This window comes from Scyliorhinus torazame, chromosome 3 (assembly GCF_047496885.1).
Source record: "Scyliorhinus torazame isolate Kashiwa2021f chromosome 3, sScyTor2.1, whole genome shotgun sequence".
Classification (NCBI taxonomy): Eukaryota; Metazoa; Chordata; class Chondrichthyes; order Carcharhiniformes; family Scyliorhinidae; genus Scyliorhinus; species Scyliorhinus torazame.
Window position 1 is genome coordinate 314269631 of NC_092709.1, and position 21037 is coordinate 314290667.

The following is a 21037-nucleotide window of genomic DNA, read 5'->3' on the forward strand; positions in this document are numbered from 1 at the left end:
TATTTCTAGCTGACTTTCTCATACTTAAATTCCTCTTTTTGTTTTAAACTCATTGTTTTCTGGCTCTTAAAATCTGTCCAATCTTTAGATTTGCCACAAATCTTTTCAGAATTGGCTGGTGTTTCTTTCAATATATGTATTATACTTTAACTTCCTTATTTAGCCACAGATGATGCATCTATCTCAAAGAATCTTTTTTTCTTACTGGGATAAATATTTTCTGCATATTATTTTTTATCTCCTCAAATGGTCAGTCACTGTGTCTCAACCTTTAAAGACTTTTCCAGTTCACTTTAGCCAACTCTGCCTTCATGCCCTTATGTTTAAAACATTAGTCCGAGACTGACAGTTCTCACCTCCAAACTGAATGTGCAATTCTATGTTATAATCACTATCACCTATAGGTTCCTTTACTACGAGGTTATTGATTCATCCTGTCTCATTGCACATTAAGAGGTCTACAATGGCCTGCTCCCTGGTGGCACTGCGCTAAGAAATTATGCTAAATGCACTCATGAACTCATTTTCTAGGCTACCCTTCCCAATCTGATGCCAATATAAAGTCATCCATGATTATTAAAGTGCACATTACAGGCCCCAGTTATTTCTTCCTGAATACTGTCCTACAATGTAACTACTATGGAGGGGGCCTATAAACTATTGAAAGATAATGCTTAGCTTTCACTTTTCTTAGCTCGACCCAAACGGTTTTGACATCTTGCTCTTGAGCCAAGGTCACCCCTCACTACTATACCAATGTCATCCCTAATTAAAAGAGCTAACTTTTTTTAAGCTTCCTGCATTTCAGAAATGTCAAACGTCCTTCAATATTAACGGTTCCAGTCATTGACCCCTTGCAATCGAATCGCTGTAATGGCCATCAGGTCATACATATTTATTTCTACCTATGCTAAAAATTCCATTTGTTTTGTTACAAATACTGCATACATTCACGTATAAAGCCTTGAACTGACTTTTCACCATTTTCATAATCTCCAGCCTTATTTGCTGATGCACTCTATACAAGTTTGTGTAAGAACTAACACTTTATAGTGAGTGCAAGAAATAGGAGTGGACCATATGGGTCATCGACCCTGCTCCACCATTCAATGCAATTAAGGCAGATCTCGCGCTTCAATCCCACTTTCTGCCAGCTGTCAATTCCCTGAGGCCCCAAAAATCTCAGTCCTGAAGGAGTGGCCCCTTATCCTGAGAATGTAGCCCATGTTTTACTGTCCCCTTGCTTTAGACTCTCCTACCAGTGGATACAATCTCTAAGTGTTCAACCTATCAAGTGCCTTTAGAATCTTGTAGGTTTCAATAAATTAATTTCAATTCTTCTAAATTCGAGAGAATATACACCCAATTTACTCAGCTTCGCATTAGGACAACCCCCTCCTCCCAGGGACCAATTTAGAGAAACTTCCAAGGGTACTACCTCCAATGTAATTATACTCTTTCTCAAATGGTGACCAAAACTATACATAGTGGGCAGGACGTTTTAGTTTCCCAGAAATTCCTGCCCAAAGCCAACAAACCTTGTGGTGATCCATAACGTTTTTGGTCCTGCCTACAACGATTCCTGCAGTAGGTGGGACTAGAAAACTTAGCAAATAAATCTGGATCGATGTGTTCTCATCAAAATCCTGTACACTGTACCAAGACTTCTTTATTCTTGTACTCCTATCCCCTTACAGGTTTGATTGAGGCATCCAAGAGAGTATTAGATCAACAATGTGCAAGGATATGGGGAATGGCATTAGCAATGTGTGGAGAGCCAGTGCTGACATGATGGACCAAATCGCCGCCTTCTGCACTTGACAAAAAAATGTTTTCCTGTATCTCCGTCGAAGGGCTATTTACTTTAGCTATTATCTTGCTCTTCATATACTTGTAGAATTTTTTGCAACCTGTTTTTATATTGCTAGTGTGATAAATGTCGGCATTTTGGATATATTGAACAGAATTGAACCTGGGTCCCTGGTCCTGTGAGGCAGCAGTGCTAAAAAGTATTCCGGAGTGCTAACTTTTAAAAAAGTGAATTGGGATCTGAGATGGTTTGGTTGTTTGAGTGGAAGTAAAGATAGCAGTTTGGTTTGTCACTGTATTGATCAGCATTGTCTAAGGGGCAATTGTAAACTATTTTCTTGTCTGATGTTAAAGATATTTTAATATTGTTCGTAATAAAGTTTGTTTTAATACACCATATCCCTATTTTGCAAAACAACTCCTGAATTCATGGAGTCTAGGGCACGGGGATAAGCCCTTTGGCCCAAACTGGTCCATGCTAACCAAAAAGCCCATCTAAAGCCAACTCCATTTGACTGAATTTGGCCCATATCCCTCCAAACCTTTCCCATCCATGTATCTGTCCAAATGTCGTTTAAATGTTGTCAATGTACCTACCTCAACCACTTCCTCCGGCAGCTCATTCCAAATACGTATTACCCTCCATAAAAACAAAACGTTGCTCCTCAAGTTCCCATTAATTCTTTCCCCTCTTAACTTAAACCTGCACCATCTAGTTCTCGATTCCCCAACCCTGGGAAAAAGACAGTGCATATCCATGTCTCTCATGATCTTATACATCTCTAAAAGATAACTCCTCAGTCTCCTACGCTCCAAAGACAAAAGCCTGTCAAATCGCTCCCTATAACTCAGTCCCTCGAGTCCTGGTAACATTCTTGTAAATCTCTTTTGCACTCTCTCCAGTTTAATATAATTTTTCCTATAGCAAGGCAACTGAAACAAAATACCCCAGGTGCGGCCTCACCAATGTCCTGCACAACTGCAGCATAAACTTCCCAACTTCTATACACAATGCCCTGACTGATGAAGGCCAGATTGCCAGAAGCCTTCTTCACTGCCCTGTGACTCCACCTTTAGAGAAGTGCACCTGAACTCCAATGTCCCTCTGTTCCACGATACTCCCAAAGGTCCTACCATTCACCATGAAAGTCCTACCTTGATCTGACTTTACAAAATGCAACACCTCACACCTATCTTTATTGAACTACATATGCCATTTCTCAGCCCACTTCCCCAGCTGATCAAAATCCTGCTGCAACTTTTGATACCTTCCTCACGGTTTACAATACCACCTATTTTAGGCAACCTATTTTAGAGGCATCTACAAATGTACTGATCATGCCTTGTACATTCTCATTCCAAATCATTGATATAGATAACAAACAGCAATGGGCCCAGCACTGACCCCTGAGGCATGCCATTAGTCACAGGCCTCCAGTCCGACAAGCATCAACAAACAAAGAACAAAGAAATGTACAGCACAGGAACAGGCCCTTCGGCCCTCCAAGCCCGTGCCGACCATACTGCCCGACTAAACTACAATCTTCTACACTTCCTGGGTCCGTATCCTTCTATTCCCATCCTATTCATATATTTGTCAAGATGCCCCTTAAATGTCCCTATCGTCCCTGCCTCCACTACCTCCTCCGGTAGTGAGTTCCAGGCACCCACTACCCTCTGCGTAAAAAACTTGCCTCGTACATCTACTCTAAACTTTGCCCCTCTCACCTTAAACCTATGCCCCCTAGTAATTGACCCCTCTACCCTGGGGAAAAGCCTCTGACTATCCACTCTGTCAATGCCCCTCATAATTTTGTATACCTCTATCAGGTCGCCCCTCAACCTCCTTCGTTCCAGTGAGAACAAACCGAGTTTATTCAACCGCTCCTCATAGCTTATGCCCTCCATACCAGGCAACATTCTGGTAAATCTCTTCTGCACCCTCTCTAAAGCCTCCACATCCTTCTGGTAGTGTGGCGACCAGAATTGAACACTATACTCCAAGTGTGGCCTAACTAAGGTTCTATACAGCTGCAACATGACTTGCCAATTCTTATACTCAATGCCCCGGCCAATGAAGGCAAGCATGCCGTATGCCTTCTTGACTACCTTCTCCACCTGTGTAGCCCCTTTCAGTGATCTGTGGACCTGTACTCCTAGATCTCTTTGACTTTCAATACTCTTGAGGGTTCTACCATTCACTGTATATTCCCTACCTGCATTAGCCCTTCCAAAATGCATTACCTCACATTTGTCCAGGTTAAACTCCATCTGCCATCTCTCCGCCCAAGTCTCCAGACAATCTAAATCCTGCTGTATCCTCAGACAGTCCTTCCACCACTACCCTCTGCTTCCTACCATCTAGCCAATTATATATCCACTTTTCCAGCTCTTCCTGGATTCCATGTGATCTAACCTTCCAGAGCAGCCTACCATGTGGAACCTTATCAAAGGCCTTACTGAAGTCCATACAGACTACGTCTACCACCCTGCCCTCATCAACTTTCCTGGTCACTTCATCAAAATTTGTATGGCATGATCTCCCATGCGCAAAGCTGTGCTGACAACTCCGTCTTTCCAAATGCCTTGTATCCTATTCCTCAAAGTCCTTTCTAGTAACTTACCGGTTTATAATTCCCAGGTTTTTCTTTGCAGTCCCTAATAAAAGAACATTTGCTACCCTCCAGTCCTCTGGTACGTCAGCCATGGCTAGACATGATGCAAATATCTCAGCTAAGGCTCCCACAATTTCTTCTCTAGCCTCACGTAGTGTTCTTGGATACACCTGGTCAGGGCCAGATTTATCCACCTTCATACATCTTAATACGTCCTTAACCCCTCTACTGCAATGCGAACTGTCCCTGATATATTGTCACTAACTGTCCCAGGTTCCCACGGTATCCTTTCCTCAGTCTTACAAAATTAAAATATTGGGGTTTCTGTCCAGTATCGTAGCCACCTTTGGAGTCTGGTCGAGAATCTGAATAATGACTCGTTTATTTGTATTCAATTCCTTCCCTTCTAATCAATTTATGGTAGCTCATAAAACACTCCCAATCCACAAACTCACTACTTTTTATTATCAATTAACAGACCAAGAGGTTTTTTTCAAAAGGATTACAATAAAAGCTTTACACAAGTCAGAAGAAACAAGTCTGTTCTAGTTATATCATATAATCTCAAGATATAGTGTATCACATTTGTCCGAACATCCCTCTCCAGACCTAACCCCCAATTTCCACTTTTGAAGTAGTTCAGACCCACAATGATTAATTTACACTGAATTAGGGATTAGTTAAATTTGAAACTAGAAACTTAAATGAAACCAGTGGTAGAACAGGTAAGTTGTATGCAGAACAACACTTTTCACTGTACCTCGGTACACATGACAGTAAATCGAAATGATCCAAGGTAGATTGGGAGACTAGATTAAAAGATTTGACTGTCAATAAGCAATAGCAAATATTTAAAAGTAGTAACCTTTAAAGAATTAACTAAATTCACAAGATTTATACATCCCCTTAAGCAAGTCCACAGGAAAAATGCACTGTAGTAAATTAAAGATCGCATGAAGGAAGAAGCTGCTTATGATCTTGCCAAAAAGAGTAAGAAGCCTGAAGAGTGGAAGAATTTAGCAAAGAATGGATAAAGGGAAAAAGAGGAATGAAAATCGCTTGTCACAGGTAGGCTTCAAATGAAGTTACTGTGAAAAGCCCCTAGTCGCCACATTCCGGCACCTGTTCAGGGAGGCTGGTACAGGAATTGAACCGTGCTGCTGACCTGCCTTGGTCTGCTTTAAAAGCCAGTGATTTAGCCCTGTGCTAAACCAGATTTCGAAAGTTTGTACAGATATGTAAAAAGGAAGAGATTAGTGAAAGCAAGCCTCCACTCTTCACCGGAAGGGGTCAGAGAAATTATAACAGGAATAAGGAAAGGGGAGAGAGAATACATACCTCAGGCTGGATTTTCATTCAACGGAGGCAGAGGGTCCAGAGACTGATGACTGAAATTTTTCTGCTACCAGCCAGTGTATGGTCTGCCATCATGTTCCCATCCCGGCCTTGTTTTTATTTAGGTTGTTTTTGGAGGGTGTCTGTTACCATTCCACCAGTGGTGAGAAGCAATTAACATCAATTGAAGTGGCTGTTGAGGACACTCACTGGAATTTTCCAAACAGTAAACTGGCCAAAGGCTGAAGGATGGATGCTGACTCAAGTGGCAGATTGGGCTGCTGGTGTGCACGGGTTTGGGAGGAGGAGGAGGAGGACGAGGAGAAAACAACACAGACCCTCGCCACCCATGGCAGCTGGGGCCACATCTTATTCAACTTTCTAAAGTCTTCAGAGGGCATCTCCACTGGAGGCTCCCTTCTCATTTCACCTATGTCAGCAATGCCCACCTGTCCAAATGAGGCTGCCAGTCACACACAGCCACAGGCGCTAGTTAACTCTCCCAACTTTGGATGGGATGAGGTCCTGAAAGCACAATATAGGGAGCTAGGAAATAAATTACAAAGCAGGATCTCAAAAGATAAGCAGGATTGCTCCCAGTGCCACGCATTAGCAAGAGCAGGAATAGGAGAGTAGACCAAATGAATGCGCGGCTGGAAAATGATGAAGGAGGAAGGCATTGAGACCAATTCTAGGGAAGGTGGGGTCTGTATAAACTGGGCTGGTGGCCGGATTGCACTCCAGCAGCAATACCCTCACAGGAGTATTTGCTAGTTGGGCAATGGTAGGGGGATTGGAACATTGAGTGTGAAGACACAAGGTAGAGAAACAAAAGATAGAAAAGACAGAAAAGTAGGAAAAACAGTGGAAGGCAGAGGAAACAAGGGCTAGGCAGCAAATAGAACCATAACACAAAACACTGAAAAAAGTTAAAATGAAGAGTCTAAATGCACAGTGCTTGATTCACTGAGCATTTGCAATAAGGTGTACTAATTAACAGTGCAAAGTGATATAAATGGGTACGATATGGTTGTGATTATGGAGACATGGCTGCAGGGTGACCAAGGCTGGGAATGAATACCCAAGGGTATTCTATATTTAGGATGGATAGCCAAAAAGGAAAAGGTGAATTTGCATTTTTTTTTAAAAAACTATTTTTTTTATTCGCCTCCTTTTTCACATTTTCTCCCAAATTTACACCCAACAATAATCAGTAACAAATGTAATGTCAATCCCCATATCAATAACAATCCCATCCTCCCACCAAACCCCCAAACATTAGCCCGCATGTTAACATAAACAAATGACAAAGAGGAATCAGGAATCACCCAGTCACCATTAACACATACAGCCCCCCCTTCCACCCAATCCTCCCAGCCCCCAACCCCCCTAATGTTCGATGTGATCTAATTCTCGAAAGTGCATAATGAATAACGCTCATGAATTGTAGAATCCCTCCATCCTTCCCCTCAGTTCAAATTTGACCTTTTCAAGCGTCAAGAATTCCAGAAGGTTCCCCCGACACGCCAGGATCCGCCTTTGGGCAATCAACGAGGCGAAGGACCCGGGTCCAGTTTCACGTGCACCACTTTAGAGATTACCTTAAACACCTCCTTACAGTAATCCTTCAGCTTTGGACAGGACCAAAACATATGAACGTGGTTTGCGGGGCCCCCCCACAACGTTCACATACATCTTCTACCCCCTCGAAGAGCCGGCTCATCCTCGCCCTTGTAAGGTGCGCTCTATACACCACCTTCAGCTGTATCAGCCCCAACCTCGCACACGAGGTGGAGGCGTTCACCCTCCGGAAGTGAATTTGCATTGTTAGTCAAGGATGAAATCAGTGCAATAGTGCGAGAGGATATTGGTGCAGAAAATCTAGATGTAGAATCAGTCTGGGTGGAACAAAGAAGCAACAAGTATGGAAAATATTTAGTGGAAGTTGTGGTAAGGTAGAAGTTGGCATTAAACAGGAAATTAGAGATGAATGTAACAAGGGTGCGACAGTCATCATAATCTACATCTCAATTGGACAAACTGAATTAGCAATAACACTGTTGTGGATGAATTCCTTAGACCTGTATGTCGAGGAATCAACTGGAGAACATATTATCCTAGATTTGGTATGATGCAATGAGATGGGGTTAATTAATAATTTTGTTGTGCAGGGTCCTTCAGGGAACAGCAACCATAACATGATAGAATTCTTCATTAGGATGGAAAGTGAAGATGTCCTAAATCTAAACCGAAGAAATGATAAAGGTACAAGGCTGGAGGTGGCCAAGATAGATTGGGGAACTTCAATAAAAGGTAGGACGGTGGAAAGTCAATGACCTACTCCTGCTCCTATTTTCTACATTGCTATGTTTAAAGAGTATTGGAGAGAAGAATGGGACATAAAGCCAAGAAGTCCAAGGGCCCTTGACACCCGGCACGTGTCTTTCTTTTTAAAAAGGTGACTAGAGAGTGTGGATATATTGGTTTTGACTTCTGGAATTCCTTGGATTCCAGAATTATTGCTAAAAATACAAACGGAGCTTAGCTTTTCAAGAAACAAACAAAAAATAGAAAAGAAACGGTGGTTGGTTGCCTGATGCCAGTTGCATGGAAATTTCTAAAAAATTATTTGGGACATGATAGCAGGTTACTTGTAGTGTGAACTCTCAAAAAGCATTGGATAAAGTGCCAAACAAGAAGTTATTACACATGGGATTTGTGGTATCAGCATGAAAGATTTCCTTTTTTAAAAAATAAATTAATTTACAGGGTCTGGGAGTCACTGGCTAGGCCAGCATTTATTGCCCATCCCGAGTTGCCCTTGAGAAGGTGGTGGTGAGCTGCCTTTTTAACCACTGCAGCCCCCGAGGTATCGGTACACCTGCAGTGCTGTTCGGGAGGAATTCCAAGATTTCAACTCAGCAACAGTGAAGGAACAGTCAGGAAGTTGAGTGACTTAGAGGGTAGCCTCCAGGTGATGTTTCCAGGTATCTGCTGCCCTTGTCCTTCTAGATGGTAGTGGTCATATGTTTGGAAGGTGCTGCCAAAGGAACCATGGTGATTTCCTCCAATGCATCTTGTAGATGGTACACACTACTGCTGTGTGACAGTGATGGAGGGACTAATGGACTGAAAACAAAATAGGAATAAATGGGTTAATGTCAGGTTGGTGGGGGTAACTGATGGGGTACATACATAGTGCTTGGGTGTTAGCTATTTAAAATCTACATCAATTACTTAGGTAAAAGTCCATATGTAATGGATCTATGTTTGCTAACCGAAAGTTAGGTGGGAAAGTAAGCTGTACAGAGGATGCAAAGAGGCTGCCAAGGGATATAAAAAGATTAAGTAAATGGCCAAGGGAATGGCAGATGGAATACAATATAGAGAAGTGAGGGGTTTGGAAAGAAAAATAGAAAACAGCATATATATATTTAAACTGATGAAGGACTGGGAAATGTTGGTATTCAGAGGGATCTGGGAGTGCTTGTACATGAATCACAAAGTTAACATGCAGACACGGCAAGAAATTAGGAAATTATATGTTATGAAATAGTATGATGGTCTTGATTAAAAATCAATGGATGCATACAGCAAGTCTTCCTGCAATTCAATATGGCCTTGGTGAAACCACGCCAGCAGCACTGTGTACATTTGGTCACCTCCCCCAAGAATGGACATATTTATCTTAGATGGAGTGCAACAAGGTTTCACTAGAATTTCAAGGATGAGGGGATTGTCCTACGAGGAGAAATTGCATAGACAAGGCTTCTTATATTTCTTAGAGTTTAGAAGAATTAGAAATAATCTCATTGAAACAAAGTTCTTAAGGGGCTTGATAGAATGGGAGTATGCTTCCTCTAATTACGAAGTTTAAAACTGGGGGTGGGGGGGGTAGTTTATCATAGATTATCATAGAATTTACAGCGCAGAAGGAGGCCATTCGGCCCATCGAGTCTGCACCGGCTCTTGGAAAGAGCACCCTACCCAAGGTCAACACCTCCACCCTATCCCCATAACCCAGTAACTCCACCCAACACTAAGGGCAATTTTGGACACCAAGGGCAATTTTATCATGGCCAATCCACCTAACCTGCATATCTTTGGACTGTGGGAGGAAACCGGAGCACCCGGAGGAAACCCACGCACACACGAGGAGGATGTGCAGACTCCGCACAGACAGTGACCCAAGCCAGAATCGAACCTGGGACCCTGGAGCTGTGAAGCAATTGTGCTAGCCACAATGCTACCGTGCTGCCCGTTTAAGAAGCTGTGGGCCATTTAGATGGAGAAATATCTTCAAAAGATTCATTCCAAGTGATCTGCACATGCTCATTGAATATATTTGTCAGAATCAACAGTATTTTGGATATATGGGAATAATGTGGCTAAGTGCAAATGAGATAGAAAATCATCCACAATCTGAACGGTGAAACAGACTCAAAAGGATGAATTGTATTATGATGGGGAAACACACATCTTGGTAGCTGGTACTTGAAGCTGAAGGGCAGCATCACCTAAACTGTGATAGCTACATTATATTCTCAGCAAATGCTTACTTTCACTTGTAGGAAACTTTCTATTACCACAATCATCTTCCTAGGATGTCAGTCTATATTTAAAAATCACATGATTGTAAAGTAACATATCTTTGCAGCATTTAGCCATTTAAAAATCTGAATTAAATTTTAAAGATCACATGATTGTACATTAACATCTTTGCAGCACTTGTTCTCAAAAATCTTCAAATTAAATGTTTTTTCTCCATTTCATTGAAAAAAAGATAGTGATATTACATTTAAGCAAACAGACATTCAAACCCAAAATAAATATTTTCATAGTATCACAAGTTATTTGAGCAATGCTCTCTTGAGTAAATAGGATTGGTATACACAAATATTCAGTACCTGATGATAACATCAAATTTGTTCAAATAGGGTCCAAGACCGAGTCCTCGTAGAATTCCACCACTCCCCAAAACAACACAACGTTTACAAAGCTTTCTTTCTATTTCTTCTGGCAATGATATCATGGGCATGAGGTCAATGAGTTGGTTAAAACTATTCTGGTGTGTTTTAAAACCAAATGGTGTGTTATACTGAAATACAGAGTCACGCAAAATAGAATTTCTTTCCAGGAAAGGACGCATTTGGATGTCATATTTGTGAGGAAATAAAAGAGCCATCTCTCGCTGAACAAAGGACTTCCGGCATTTTTGCCCCAAAACTTTCAACGCATATATCTGGGCATTCTGTAAAAATAAAGACAAATATAGTTAGTATGTCAGAAATAGGAACAGGAGTAGGATATTTGGCAATTTGAGGCTGTTCTATTATTCAAAAAGATTTAGGCCACTAAGTATCATAGAATTTAGAGTGCAGAAGGAGGCCATTCGGCCCATCGAGTCTGCACCGGCTCTTGGAAAGAGCACCCTACCCAAGGTCAACACCGCCACCCTATCCCCATAACCCCACCCAACACTAAGGGCAATTTTGGACACTAAGGGCAATTTATCATGGCCAATCCACCTAACTCGCACATCTTTGGACTGTGGGAGGACACCGGAGCACCCGGAGGAAACCCACGCAGACACTGGGAGGATGTGCAGACTCCGCACAGACAGTGACCCAAGCCAGAATCAAACCTGGGACCCTGGAGCTGTGAAGCAATTGTGCTATCCACAAGGCTACCGTGCTGCCCCTGCGGTGCGGTGGATTTGTTAACCGTAGTTCAATTGATACCTTCAGTATAATTTCTTAGGAATACAGATTTCCCCAAGTTCCTGATGTTTAGTTCTGCACTATTTTCAGAAAGTTGTGGGCCTTCCACTGTGAAGACAGATGCAAAGTATTCTTTCCATTATAATTTCTTCTGATACTGCCTCCATCGATTCTCTTCTCTTCCATAAGACATAGAGCAGAATTAGGCCACTCAGCCCATCGAGTCAGCTCCGCCATTCAATCATGGCTGATATTTTTCTCATCCCCATTCTCCTGCCTTCTCCCCATAACCGCTGATCCCTTTCCAGAAGCTTTTACAATCCGTTTTTATGTCTCTTGCTAATTTACTCAATTTCTTTAGTCTTTCTTCATCAACTTCTTAGTTATCCTCTGAATTCTACCATTTTCCCAATCCTCACGTTTACTACCCTTTTCTTGGCAAATTATAAGCTTTCTTTAATCTAATAGTAACTTCAACTTGTCGTCAGTCATGGTTGGACCATTTAACACAGGGTTTTTCTTCCTCAAGGGAACATAAGACTTGTGCACCAGAACCAGAGATAGTGTATAAACTATCCCCTAGTCAAGCTGTTCCAGTACAATTACAACACTGGCAGCTACCCAGCATTATGGAAAATTGTCTAGATACATCGAGCAGGACAGATCCAACCTGGCCAATTATCACCCCACCAATCTTCTCTCAATCAGCAGCAAAGATGGAAAGTGTCATTGTCAGTGCTATTTATCAGTACTTGCTCATCAATAAACGGCTAACCAATGCTCAGTTTAGGTTTCATCAATCATTTCAGCCCAGGACACTGTTGCAGGAGTTCCTCCAAGCAGTGTCCTAGGCTCAACCATATTCACCTGTTTCATCAATGATGGTTCTTGATGAAGTCAGATTTAGAAAGAAGATTTTAGATAAAAGGTACCATGGCTTTGATGCCTGTATAAGAGACAATTGTAGGAAGAGATAGTGTATAAACAATGCATGTGATTTTATAACCGAATAATTACAAATATCAGAAAGGACAGACACACAATTAAAAGCTACTCAAAATGGCTGTTAGCTGAGTTGATAATACTAAAGACACAAAATGGCTTTTAGCTGAATTAGCCACATTCCTGAACAACCATTAGCTGGGTTAAGTTGCAAACTGGTATTGAAAACATCATTTAATTACAGATAGCAGAGATAGTCAGGGAGACGGGGATGATTGATATTAAGGCACTGAATGGGAAACAGACATGGGAGTAATTCACTGGCGAGTGATAACAGCTCCACAAAACAAGGAGCATTATATATCCTCGCCAGCCCAAGGTCTCCAGATGCAGACAGAAAGATAACTTTTACAGTTAGTGCGAGTGACCTTTTCATGAAGTTAGGGGCTGATAAGGTACCAACCCACTTTATGTTAATGTCAAATTTCATTTGATATATAACTATTGGATGCAATCTATTATCCATAGTATTGGACAAGGTACAGCCAAAATGGGCTGTGTTGCTGTTTAGAAAAATGTATAAGAATGGATGTTTTCCTTTGTCGGTGGAGACACGGTCTGGTTCTTTAACAGACGCCATCTCCCCCGGCGAAATAAACCGTTTGATGATAGGACCAGTCCTAAGCGTTGAGTGATTTCTTTGAGATTCTATCCCACTAACAGTTCTTCTATCATAAGATCGGAGGTAAGGATAGCTATGACTCCCTGAGTAGTACACCCACCTCAACAGTCTAAAGGTTGAGAGTTACAGTTCCATAATAAATGTTCATTAGTGATTGTACAATGTTCAGTACCAATTTGCATCATCTCAAATTCTGAAACAATCCATGCCCATATGCAGCAAGACCTGGCAATATTCAGGCTAAAGTTGAGAAATGGCAATCAACATTCATGCTACAAAAGTGCCAGGGAATGACCATCTCCAAAAGCATTACCACCACTGAATCTCTTACCATCGATATCCTGGGCACCAAAATTGACCAGAACTCTAACTAGATCAGCCATATAAACACTACAGCTACAGGAAAAGGTGAAATATTGGGAATTCTGCAGTAAGTAACTCTTCACCTAACTCATCAAAGCATGTCCACCATCAAAAGGCAGTAGTCAGGAGCGTGATGGAATATCCTCCAATTGTCTGAATGAGTGCAGCTACAACAACACTCGAGAAGCTAACACCATCCGGGACAAATCAGCCTTCTTGACCGATACCCAATCCACCACTTTAAATGTTCATTCCCTCCACCACCAGTGCAGTGGCATCAGTGTGCACCATCTGCAAGATGTACTCCCGTAATGTCAAGACTTCTTAAACAATACTTCCCAAATTTTCAAACTCAATCATCTAGGACAAAGGCAGTAGACACATGGGAACACTACCATCTTCAAGTTTCCCCAAGTCACGTGATGCATTGGTGGTCATTTCCCAAAATTCCAAAGACTCTGCAGTTCCTACAGATTGGAGGGGGGTAAATGTAACCCCCCTATTTAAAATAGGGAGGGAGAGAAAAAAAAAGGGAGAATTACAGACCTGTTAGCCTGACATCAGTAGTGGGGAAGATGCTAGAGTCTATTCTGACACAGACCATTTGGAATGCATTAACAGGATTGGGCAAAGCCCAATGTTTTTGAAAAGCAAATCATGCTCGACAAATCTAGTGGAGTTTTTTGAGAATGTAACTTGCAGAATCAATAAGGGAGAACAAGTGGATGTGGTGTATTTGGACTTGGCTTTTGACAAGATCCCTCATTAGAGGTTAGTGGGCAAAATTTAAAACACATGGGATAGAGGGTAATGTATTGGCATGATCAAGAATTGGTTTACAGACAGGAAACAGTAGGGAAAAACGGGTCTTTTTCCAAGTTGCAGGCAGTGATTTGCGGAGTACTGCAGGATTGGATTGGATTTGTTTACTGTCACGTGTACCGAGGTACAGTGAAAAGTATTTTTCTGCGAGCAGCACAACAGATCATTAAGTACATGGGAAGCAAAGGGGATAAAAGAAAATACATAACAGGGCAACACAAGGTACACAATGTAACTACATAAGCACCGGCATCGGATGAAGCATACAGGGTGTGGTGTAAATGAGGTCAGTCCAAAAGAGGGTCATTTAGGGGTCTGGTAACAGCGGGGAAGAAGCTCTTTTTGAGTCTGTTCGTGCGTGTTCTCAGACTTCTGTATCTCCTGCCCGATGGAAGAAGTGCCCGATGCAGGGATCAGTGTTTGGGTCCCAGCTGTTCACGATATACATGACCTGGATGAGGGAAGCAAATGCAACATTCCCAAGTTTGCTGACAACAAAACTGGGCAGAATTGTGAACTGAGGATGCAAGGAGGCTTCAAGGTGATTTAGACAAGTTGAGTGATGGACAAACACATGGCAGATGCAATACAACGCAGATAAATGTTATACACTGGGGCAATTTAACATGACCAATCCATCGAACCTGCACATCTTTGGGTTTTGGGGGTGAGACCACAATGGGATGCATAAAGGGATCTGGGTGTCCTTTTTCCCCCAAGTGGAGAGGCAGATGAAGCAAGCAATTAGGAAGGCAAATGATATGTTGGCCTTCATTGCAAGAGGATTTGAGTACAGAAGTAGAGATGTCTTACTGCAGTTATACAGGGCCTTGGTGGCATCACACCTGGAGTATTGCATGCAATTTTGGTCTCCCTACCCGAGAAAGGATGTACATGTCACAGAGGGAGTGCAGAGGAGGTTCACTCCAGCTCAGAAACAGGAAGGGGGCAGTCACTATGATGGAGGTGTACTACAGGCCTCCCAACAACCCACAGGAAGTTGAGGAACAGATATGCAAGCAGATTCTGAATAGATGTAGAAATAATAGGGTTGTTGTAGTACGACACTTTAATTTTCTTCATATTGACTGGAAATCCCTTGGGGAAGCTAGAACCTAGGATCACAGTCTTAGGATAAAGGGTAGATGTTTTAGGATAGTGAAAGGGAAATATTTCTTCACAAAGGATACTGAACCTGTGGAATTCTCTACCACAGAAGGATGTGAAGGTCAAGTCACCAAATATATTCAAGAAAGAGATAATTTTTTTAGATTTCAATGGCATCAAATGTTACGGGGAGAAAGCAGGAACATGGCATTGAGATTGAGGATCAGCTACAATTAGAGCGAATGGCAGAGTCCACTCAAAGGGCCGAGTGGCCTACTCCTTCTCCTAGTTTCTATGTTGATATATTTATACATTTTTAAAAGTGGTCTCAACTAATCAACAGTGGCCAAACCCAATTCAGATAACGGACATCATACACCTACTCTGTTACAGAATACTACAGGATGCAGGACCCATAGTCCTGCAGCTGCCACAAAATCATGGGTGTGTAGTTAAATGCAGTCATGAAGACAACGCTTGGCTCATATGCCCAAATGATAACCTACTCTGTGCACAGCTGGTTTAGCCATCAGTCGCCAGATATAGTTATACAAAGGTCAAGTGTTACTGGGCCTCCCTACCTGACAAACTCATTACTTTAGGATCATAATGAAAAGCAAAGACAAGATCAAACTACTTTACTCCATCACCTGCACCCACCTTCAAGTTCAAGCTTGTGGACAAAATTAAAAATGAGGTCATCCATTCAGCCATAAAACTTTTTAAAACCTGCCTCATAACTGGCCTAACTCTAAATCTGGTTCCTTCCTCAACTACGCTCAAGAGTTCATCTTGTTCATGAAACCCAATTCTTTTCCACATTATTGCCACTGTTCTACTGACCCAATTTTCTTTCCTGGTTTAACTGATGGTTGTCATTGTCAATGATGCCTCGGATATTTCTCCCCACCTTTAACAGCATTATAAATCATCATCCTCCTCTCAAAATCCACACTCAACCTTGCTGACCATGCAAACCATTGGTCCATTTGAAGCCTCTTTTCTCCCACATTTACTGAATGTGTTGCGACCTCAGAAATCCATGCTCAACCAGAGGCACAGGAGTCGGCTATCTAGCCCCTGGGGCCAGTCCTACCGTTCAAATGTGATCGTAGTTGATCTGTGACTCAACTCCATATATCTACAACTCCTTTAGTATCTTTGGTTAACAAAAATGTCATTCAGATTTAAAATTAACAACCGGCTATTATTTTCAGAAGAGCTACAAATTTCTACTACCCTCAGATTGGAAAGCGCTTCCTAATGTCACTCCCAAAAAAACTGCTCGAATAGTTAGGCTCAGTTCCCTGGTCCTAGATTCCCAAACTAGCAGAAGTACATTCCTTCTATTCAGTTTCCTTTAACATCTGAAAAGCTTTGATCAAAACCATCCCATAACTTTCTAAATTCTAAGGACTACTCAAGTTTCCATCATCACTGCTATTAGTCCAGGTGTCACTCCAGTAAATCTAGGATGCACCCTGCCACAAGACAACAGTGCCCAGAAAATAACAAGTTTTTGGTCTCACCGGGTACTTTGTATTGTTGTAGAATAATTTATATTCCATTGGATTTTAGTCTAGATATTAATAAAGCCAAACATTCCATTTGCCTTTTTGAATACTATCTATAGCTGTCCAGGACATTTTAATGATGTAAATAGACCTCAATGTCTCTTTGGATCCCCATTGTCTTTGGATTTTTGGAGCTCTTTCCCAAAACTTCATTTTTGAATCTCTTCAATCAGGCTTCTACTCTAGTGCAAAATCAAGCATCCCTGGTCATATACAAAGTCATAAATGTGTTAGTGCACAATTTTCACTGCATCCCCTCCTCGATATTTCAATAGTTCTGGTAATGTACCATTCTTAACCAGTGCCTTTCATTTGTTGTCCAACTCATTGAACAGACAACACTTGATCCCAACCATTGCGCCTCAAGATCTATCCTGTCCCCCTTTCCTATATACATGCTATCCATTAGCCACATCTTAAAAGATTAGGAGATCAGCTCCCAGACGGCAAAATCTCGCCCGTAACTTTCCAGCACCGCTCTGAACTCCTGAGTGCCGTTGTCTCATCAGACCATTTACCAGGCATTCTGTCCTGGATAGCCCAATTTCTTCCAGTGCAAATACCTAAGGCATCATTAGCATTCCCATCACTACACAATCCAAATTCTGAACTTCTGGCACCAATTCCATCTAGTTGCTATATCGGATTTCAGCCAATTTTGCAGCTGTGACATCCCTTTTAACTCGGAGCTGTACTTCCAACATAGTAAGTTTGCTAACACAAAGATTGTCTCCGTCTCCATGAAAATAACTTACATTTACATGGGGCCTTCCATGACTTCAGGGATTCCAAAGTTTTGTACAGATAATGAAGTACTTTTTGAAGTGTAGTATCATTTCTAATGTAGATAACCAGACAGCCAATTTGGGAGCAGCACGATTTCACAAACACTTTTGCAATAATGACAGATAATCGGTTTTCATGCTACTGATCGAGGGATAACTTTTGGAAGGACACCAAATACAACAAACTGGTGCCATAGAATATTTTACAGCACCTCGGACAGTGCAGCACTCAGCTTCACTATGGTATCAACCTAGATTTTCCAAGTGTTTGGAATGGGATTTGAACACAACTTTTTAAATCAGTCATAGGTGCAACTAACTGAGCCACAACTGACATACCAAATATTCTGGTGTACAAGTCAACTACCATCTTTTCAGCACCAGAATCATGTTTAGATTTCAGGGGCGAGATTCTCTGACCCCCCCACCGGGTCGGAGAATCGCCGGGGGCTGGCGTGAAACCCGCCCCCGCCGGTTGCCGAATCCTCTGGCACTGGATATTCGGCGGGGGCGGGAATCGCGCCGTGCCAGTTGGCGCACCCCCCCCCCCCGGCGATTCTCCGGCCCGGATGGGCCGAAATCCCGCTGCTAGAATGCCTGTCCCACCGCCGTGGATTAAACCACCTCTCTTACCGGCAGGACAAGGCGGCGCGGGCAGGCTCCGAGGTCCTGTGGGGGGGGGGGGGGGGGGGGGGAATCTGACCCCGGGGAGTGCCCCCACGGTGGCCTGGCCCGCGATCGGAGCCCACCGATCCACGGGCGGGCCTGTGCCGTGGGGGCACTCTTTTCCTTCCGCCTTCGCCACGGTCTCCACCATGGCGGAGGCGGAAGAGACTCCCTCCACTGCACATGCGCGGGAATGCCATGAGCGGCCGCTGACGCTCCCGCGCATGCGCTGCCCGGCAATGTCATTTCCGTGCCAGCTGGCGGGGCACCAAAAGCCTTTCCCGCCATCTGGCGGGGCGGGAATCAGACCGGCGCGGGCCTAGCCCCTCAAGGTTAGGGCTCGGCTGGTCAAGATGTGGAGGATTCCGCATCTTTGGGGCGGCGCGATGCCGGACTGATTTGCGCCGTTTTTGGCGCCGGTCGGCGGACATCGCGCCGATTACGGAGAATTTCGCCCCAGGTGTATTAGCTGATCCTCTTTTTACTAAGACATGCTATACTCGCATTAGGAGTCATCCTCAATTTTTCACCTCAGAATGCACTTTAAGTCGGCAGACGGGACCGAGCAAGCAATATGGGTCACATTGAAGTGCATGAGTTTAAGACATGGCCACATAGAGTAGACATCACATGTCGAACAGAAGTGGCTCCTCCGGCAAAAAGAAATTAGTACAAATCCGGTTTCCAGCTAGTGCCATTATTTGCTAATTTGTTAAATAACTGTGCTGCAGTGAAGGCATTAGGTGTTGGTGAAAATCTGGCACTAGAATAGAAGAAATCTGCTCTGAAGAAGATGCCAAGACCAAATGTGCCATGAGAACAAGGACTAGCCTGATCGAGAAGCATGTATTAGAATGGGTTCTCGAAAATTGTCAGCATGGTTACATCACCACCAGAAATGAAATGTGCATACATCACTTAAGTGGGACAAATCAAACCTCGGAGTCCAGCAAAGACTTGAGAACAGCTAGTTGTGTAGCTGCTTTATGGGGAAAAAATGTCCAGTGTTGCAACATAATACTAAAGTTGCTCAGACTACCAAAAGGCCTCGATACTAAAACGGACAGCAATTCATCAACAGAGGAAAACAAAACGCAAGCACCTATTACGTCACATGGCAACATGGATAAATCACGCTTGAACCTTGATACTCCGAGCGGCCCAACTGTGAATGTTCAAAAACAGTTCTGGTGATAACCACAGCACAAGATAACTCAGTGGTACTAGCCTACATGGCTGACAGAACTAAATTAAAGGCTATGGCAATTTTCAAACATAAAAAAAATCAACTTTCCTGCAGCAGTCTCTGCACATATCCATCCAACCGTTAACATGGACAAGGATTCGGTACGGTTGTGGGTTGTGTGGAAAGGGCATCCTGGTGGCTTATGGAAGGCTCATAGATGTGCGATGTTTCACTTAAATTTCTTCCTTTTGTGACCTTGAGGTTTACTTCGCAAAGTCAAAAGGTAGTGATAGTGTTGTTATTTTATGATCCTCTGCAGTACCACCAGGCATATCCACCTAGATGAGATCAAGAGATGCCTGCGAAGAAATGAGTCCTAAATTAGTTATACCTGCAGAAAGGTATGGCAGCACAGTGGTTAGCACTGTTGCTTCACAGCTCCAGGGACCTGGGTTCGATCCCCGGTTTGGGTCATTGTCTGTGCAGAGTCTGTGCATTCTTCCCGTGTTTGCGTGGATTTCCTCCGGGTGCCCTCCCACAAGTCCTGACAGATGTGCTTGTTAGGTGAATTGGACATTCTGAATTCTCCCTCAGTGTACCCGAACAGGCACCGTAGAGTGGCGACTAGGGGATTTTCACAGTAACTTCATTGCAGTGTTAATGTAAGCCTATTTGTGACATTGATAAAGAGTATGGGGGATTGGAGAGAGTGAAGCCTGTAGTGGTAAATTCAATAGTCATATAATGAGAGAAGAATGACTGATGCCAAGCCTGTACCTCAAGGCAGGTTTATTTATCTCCCATAGTCATCATAACACCACTTATTATTTTGAATAGAACAATTAACAAAAAGGGGGCAAATTAACAAAAACTTAATTAGACCCCTTTTAAGGTGTATCAAAACCTATCACCTGCTTATCAGTGAAATTGCTAAGTAATTGCCATTGGTCCTTAATGTAATTAAGTAGACATAGACACATAGTTCAACTTTTGAGCACAGGCCCCAATAAGCCATTCAAGGATCATGCTCACGCCAAATGAAATAAGTTTTTTTTTCTTTTTTTTTTAAATTTAGAGTACCCAATTAATTTTTCCAATGAAGGACAATTTAGCATTCCAATCCACCTACCTTGCACATCTTTGGGTTGTGGAGGCAAAACCCATGTAAACACAGGGAGAATGTGCAAACTCAACACGGACAATGACCCAGAGCTGGGATCGAACCTGGGACCTCAGCGCCGTGAGACTGCAGTGCTAACCACTGTGCCACAGTGCTGCCCCCAAATGAAATAAGTTGATGGCGGAGTGGAAATATCGGTGTGGTCATGCTTGATGCTTCATGTGCTTTTAAGTCATGGAATGTTTTTAATGCTCAAACTTGTCATCAGATTGTTCAAAACACGCAGAATATCCAATTCAATGAATTCCCTG

The 21037-nt window shown here is 42.7% G+C and overlaps 1 protein-coding gene across 3 annotated transcripts in view; it reads right to left on the bottom strand.

Annotated features, from left to right (window-relative positions):
- The window catches only part of st3gal5 (ST3 beta-galactoside alpha-2,3-sialyltransferase 5), a 102583-nt gene that overhangs the window by 32473 nt on the left and 49073 nt on the right, over window positions 1–21037 (bottom strand). Inside the window, exon 4 of one of the 3 annotated variants that reach the window (XM_072497565.1) lies at window positions 10667–11010. In XM_072497565.1, coding sequence (XP_072353666.1) covers window positions 10667–11010 — 344 coding nt within the window. Of the gene's footprint in view, window positions 1–5762; window positions 7105–10666; window positions 11011–21037 lie in introns of those variants that run through there. The other 2 variants (XM_072497567.1, XM_072497566.1) reach the window with 2 other exon arrangements.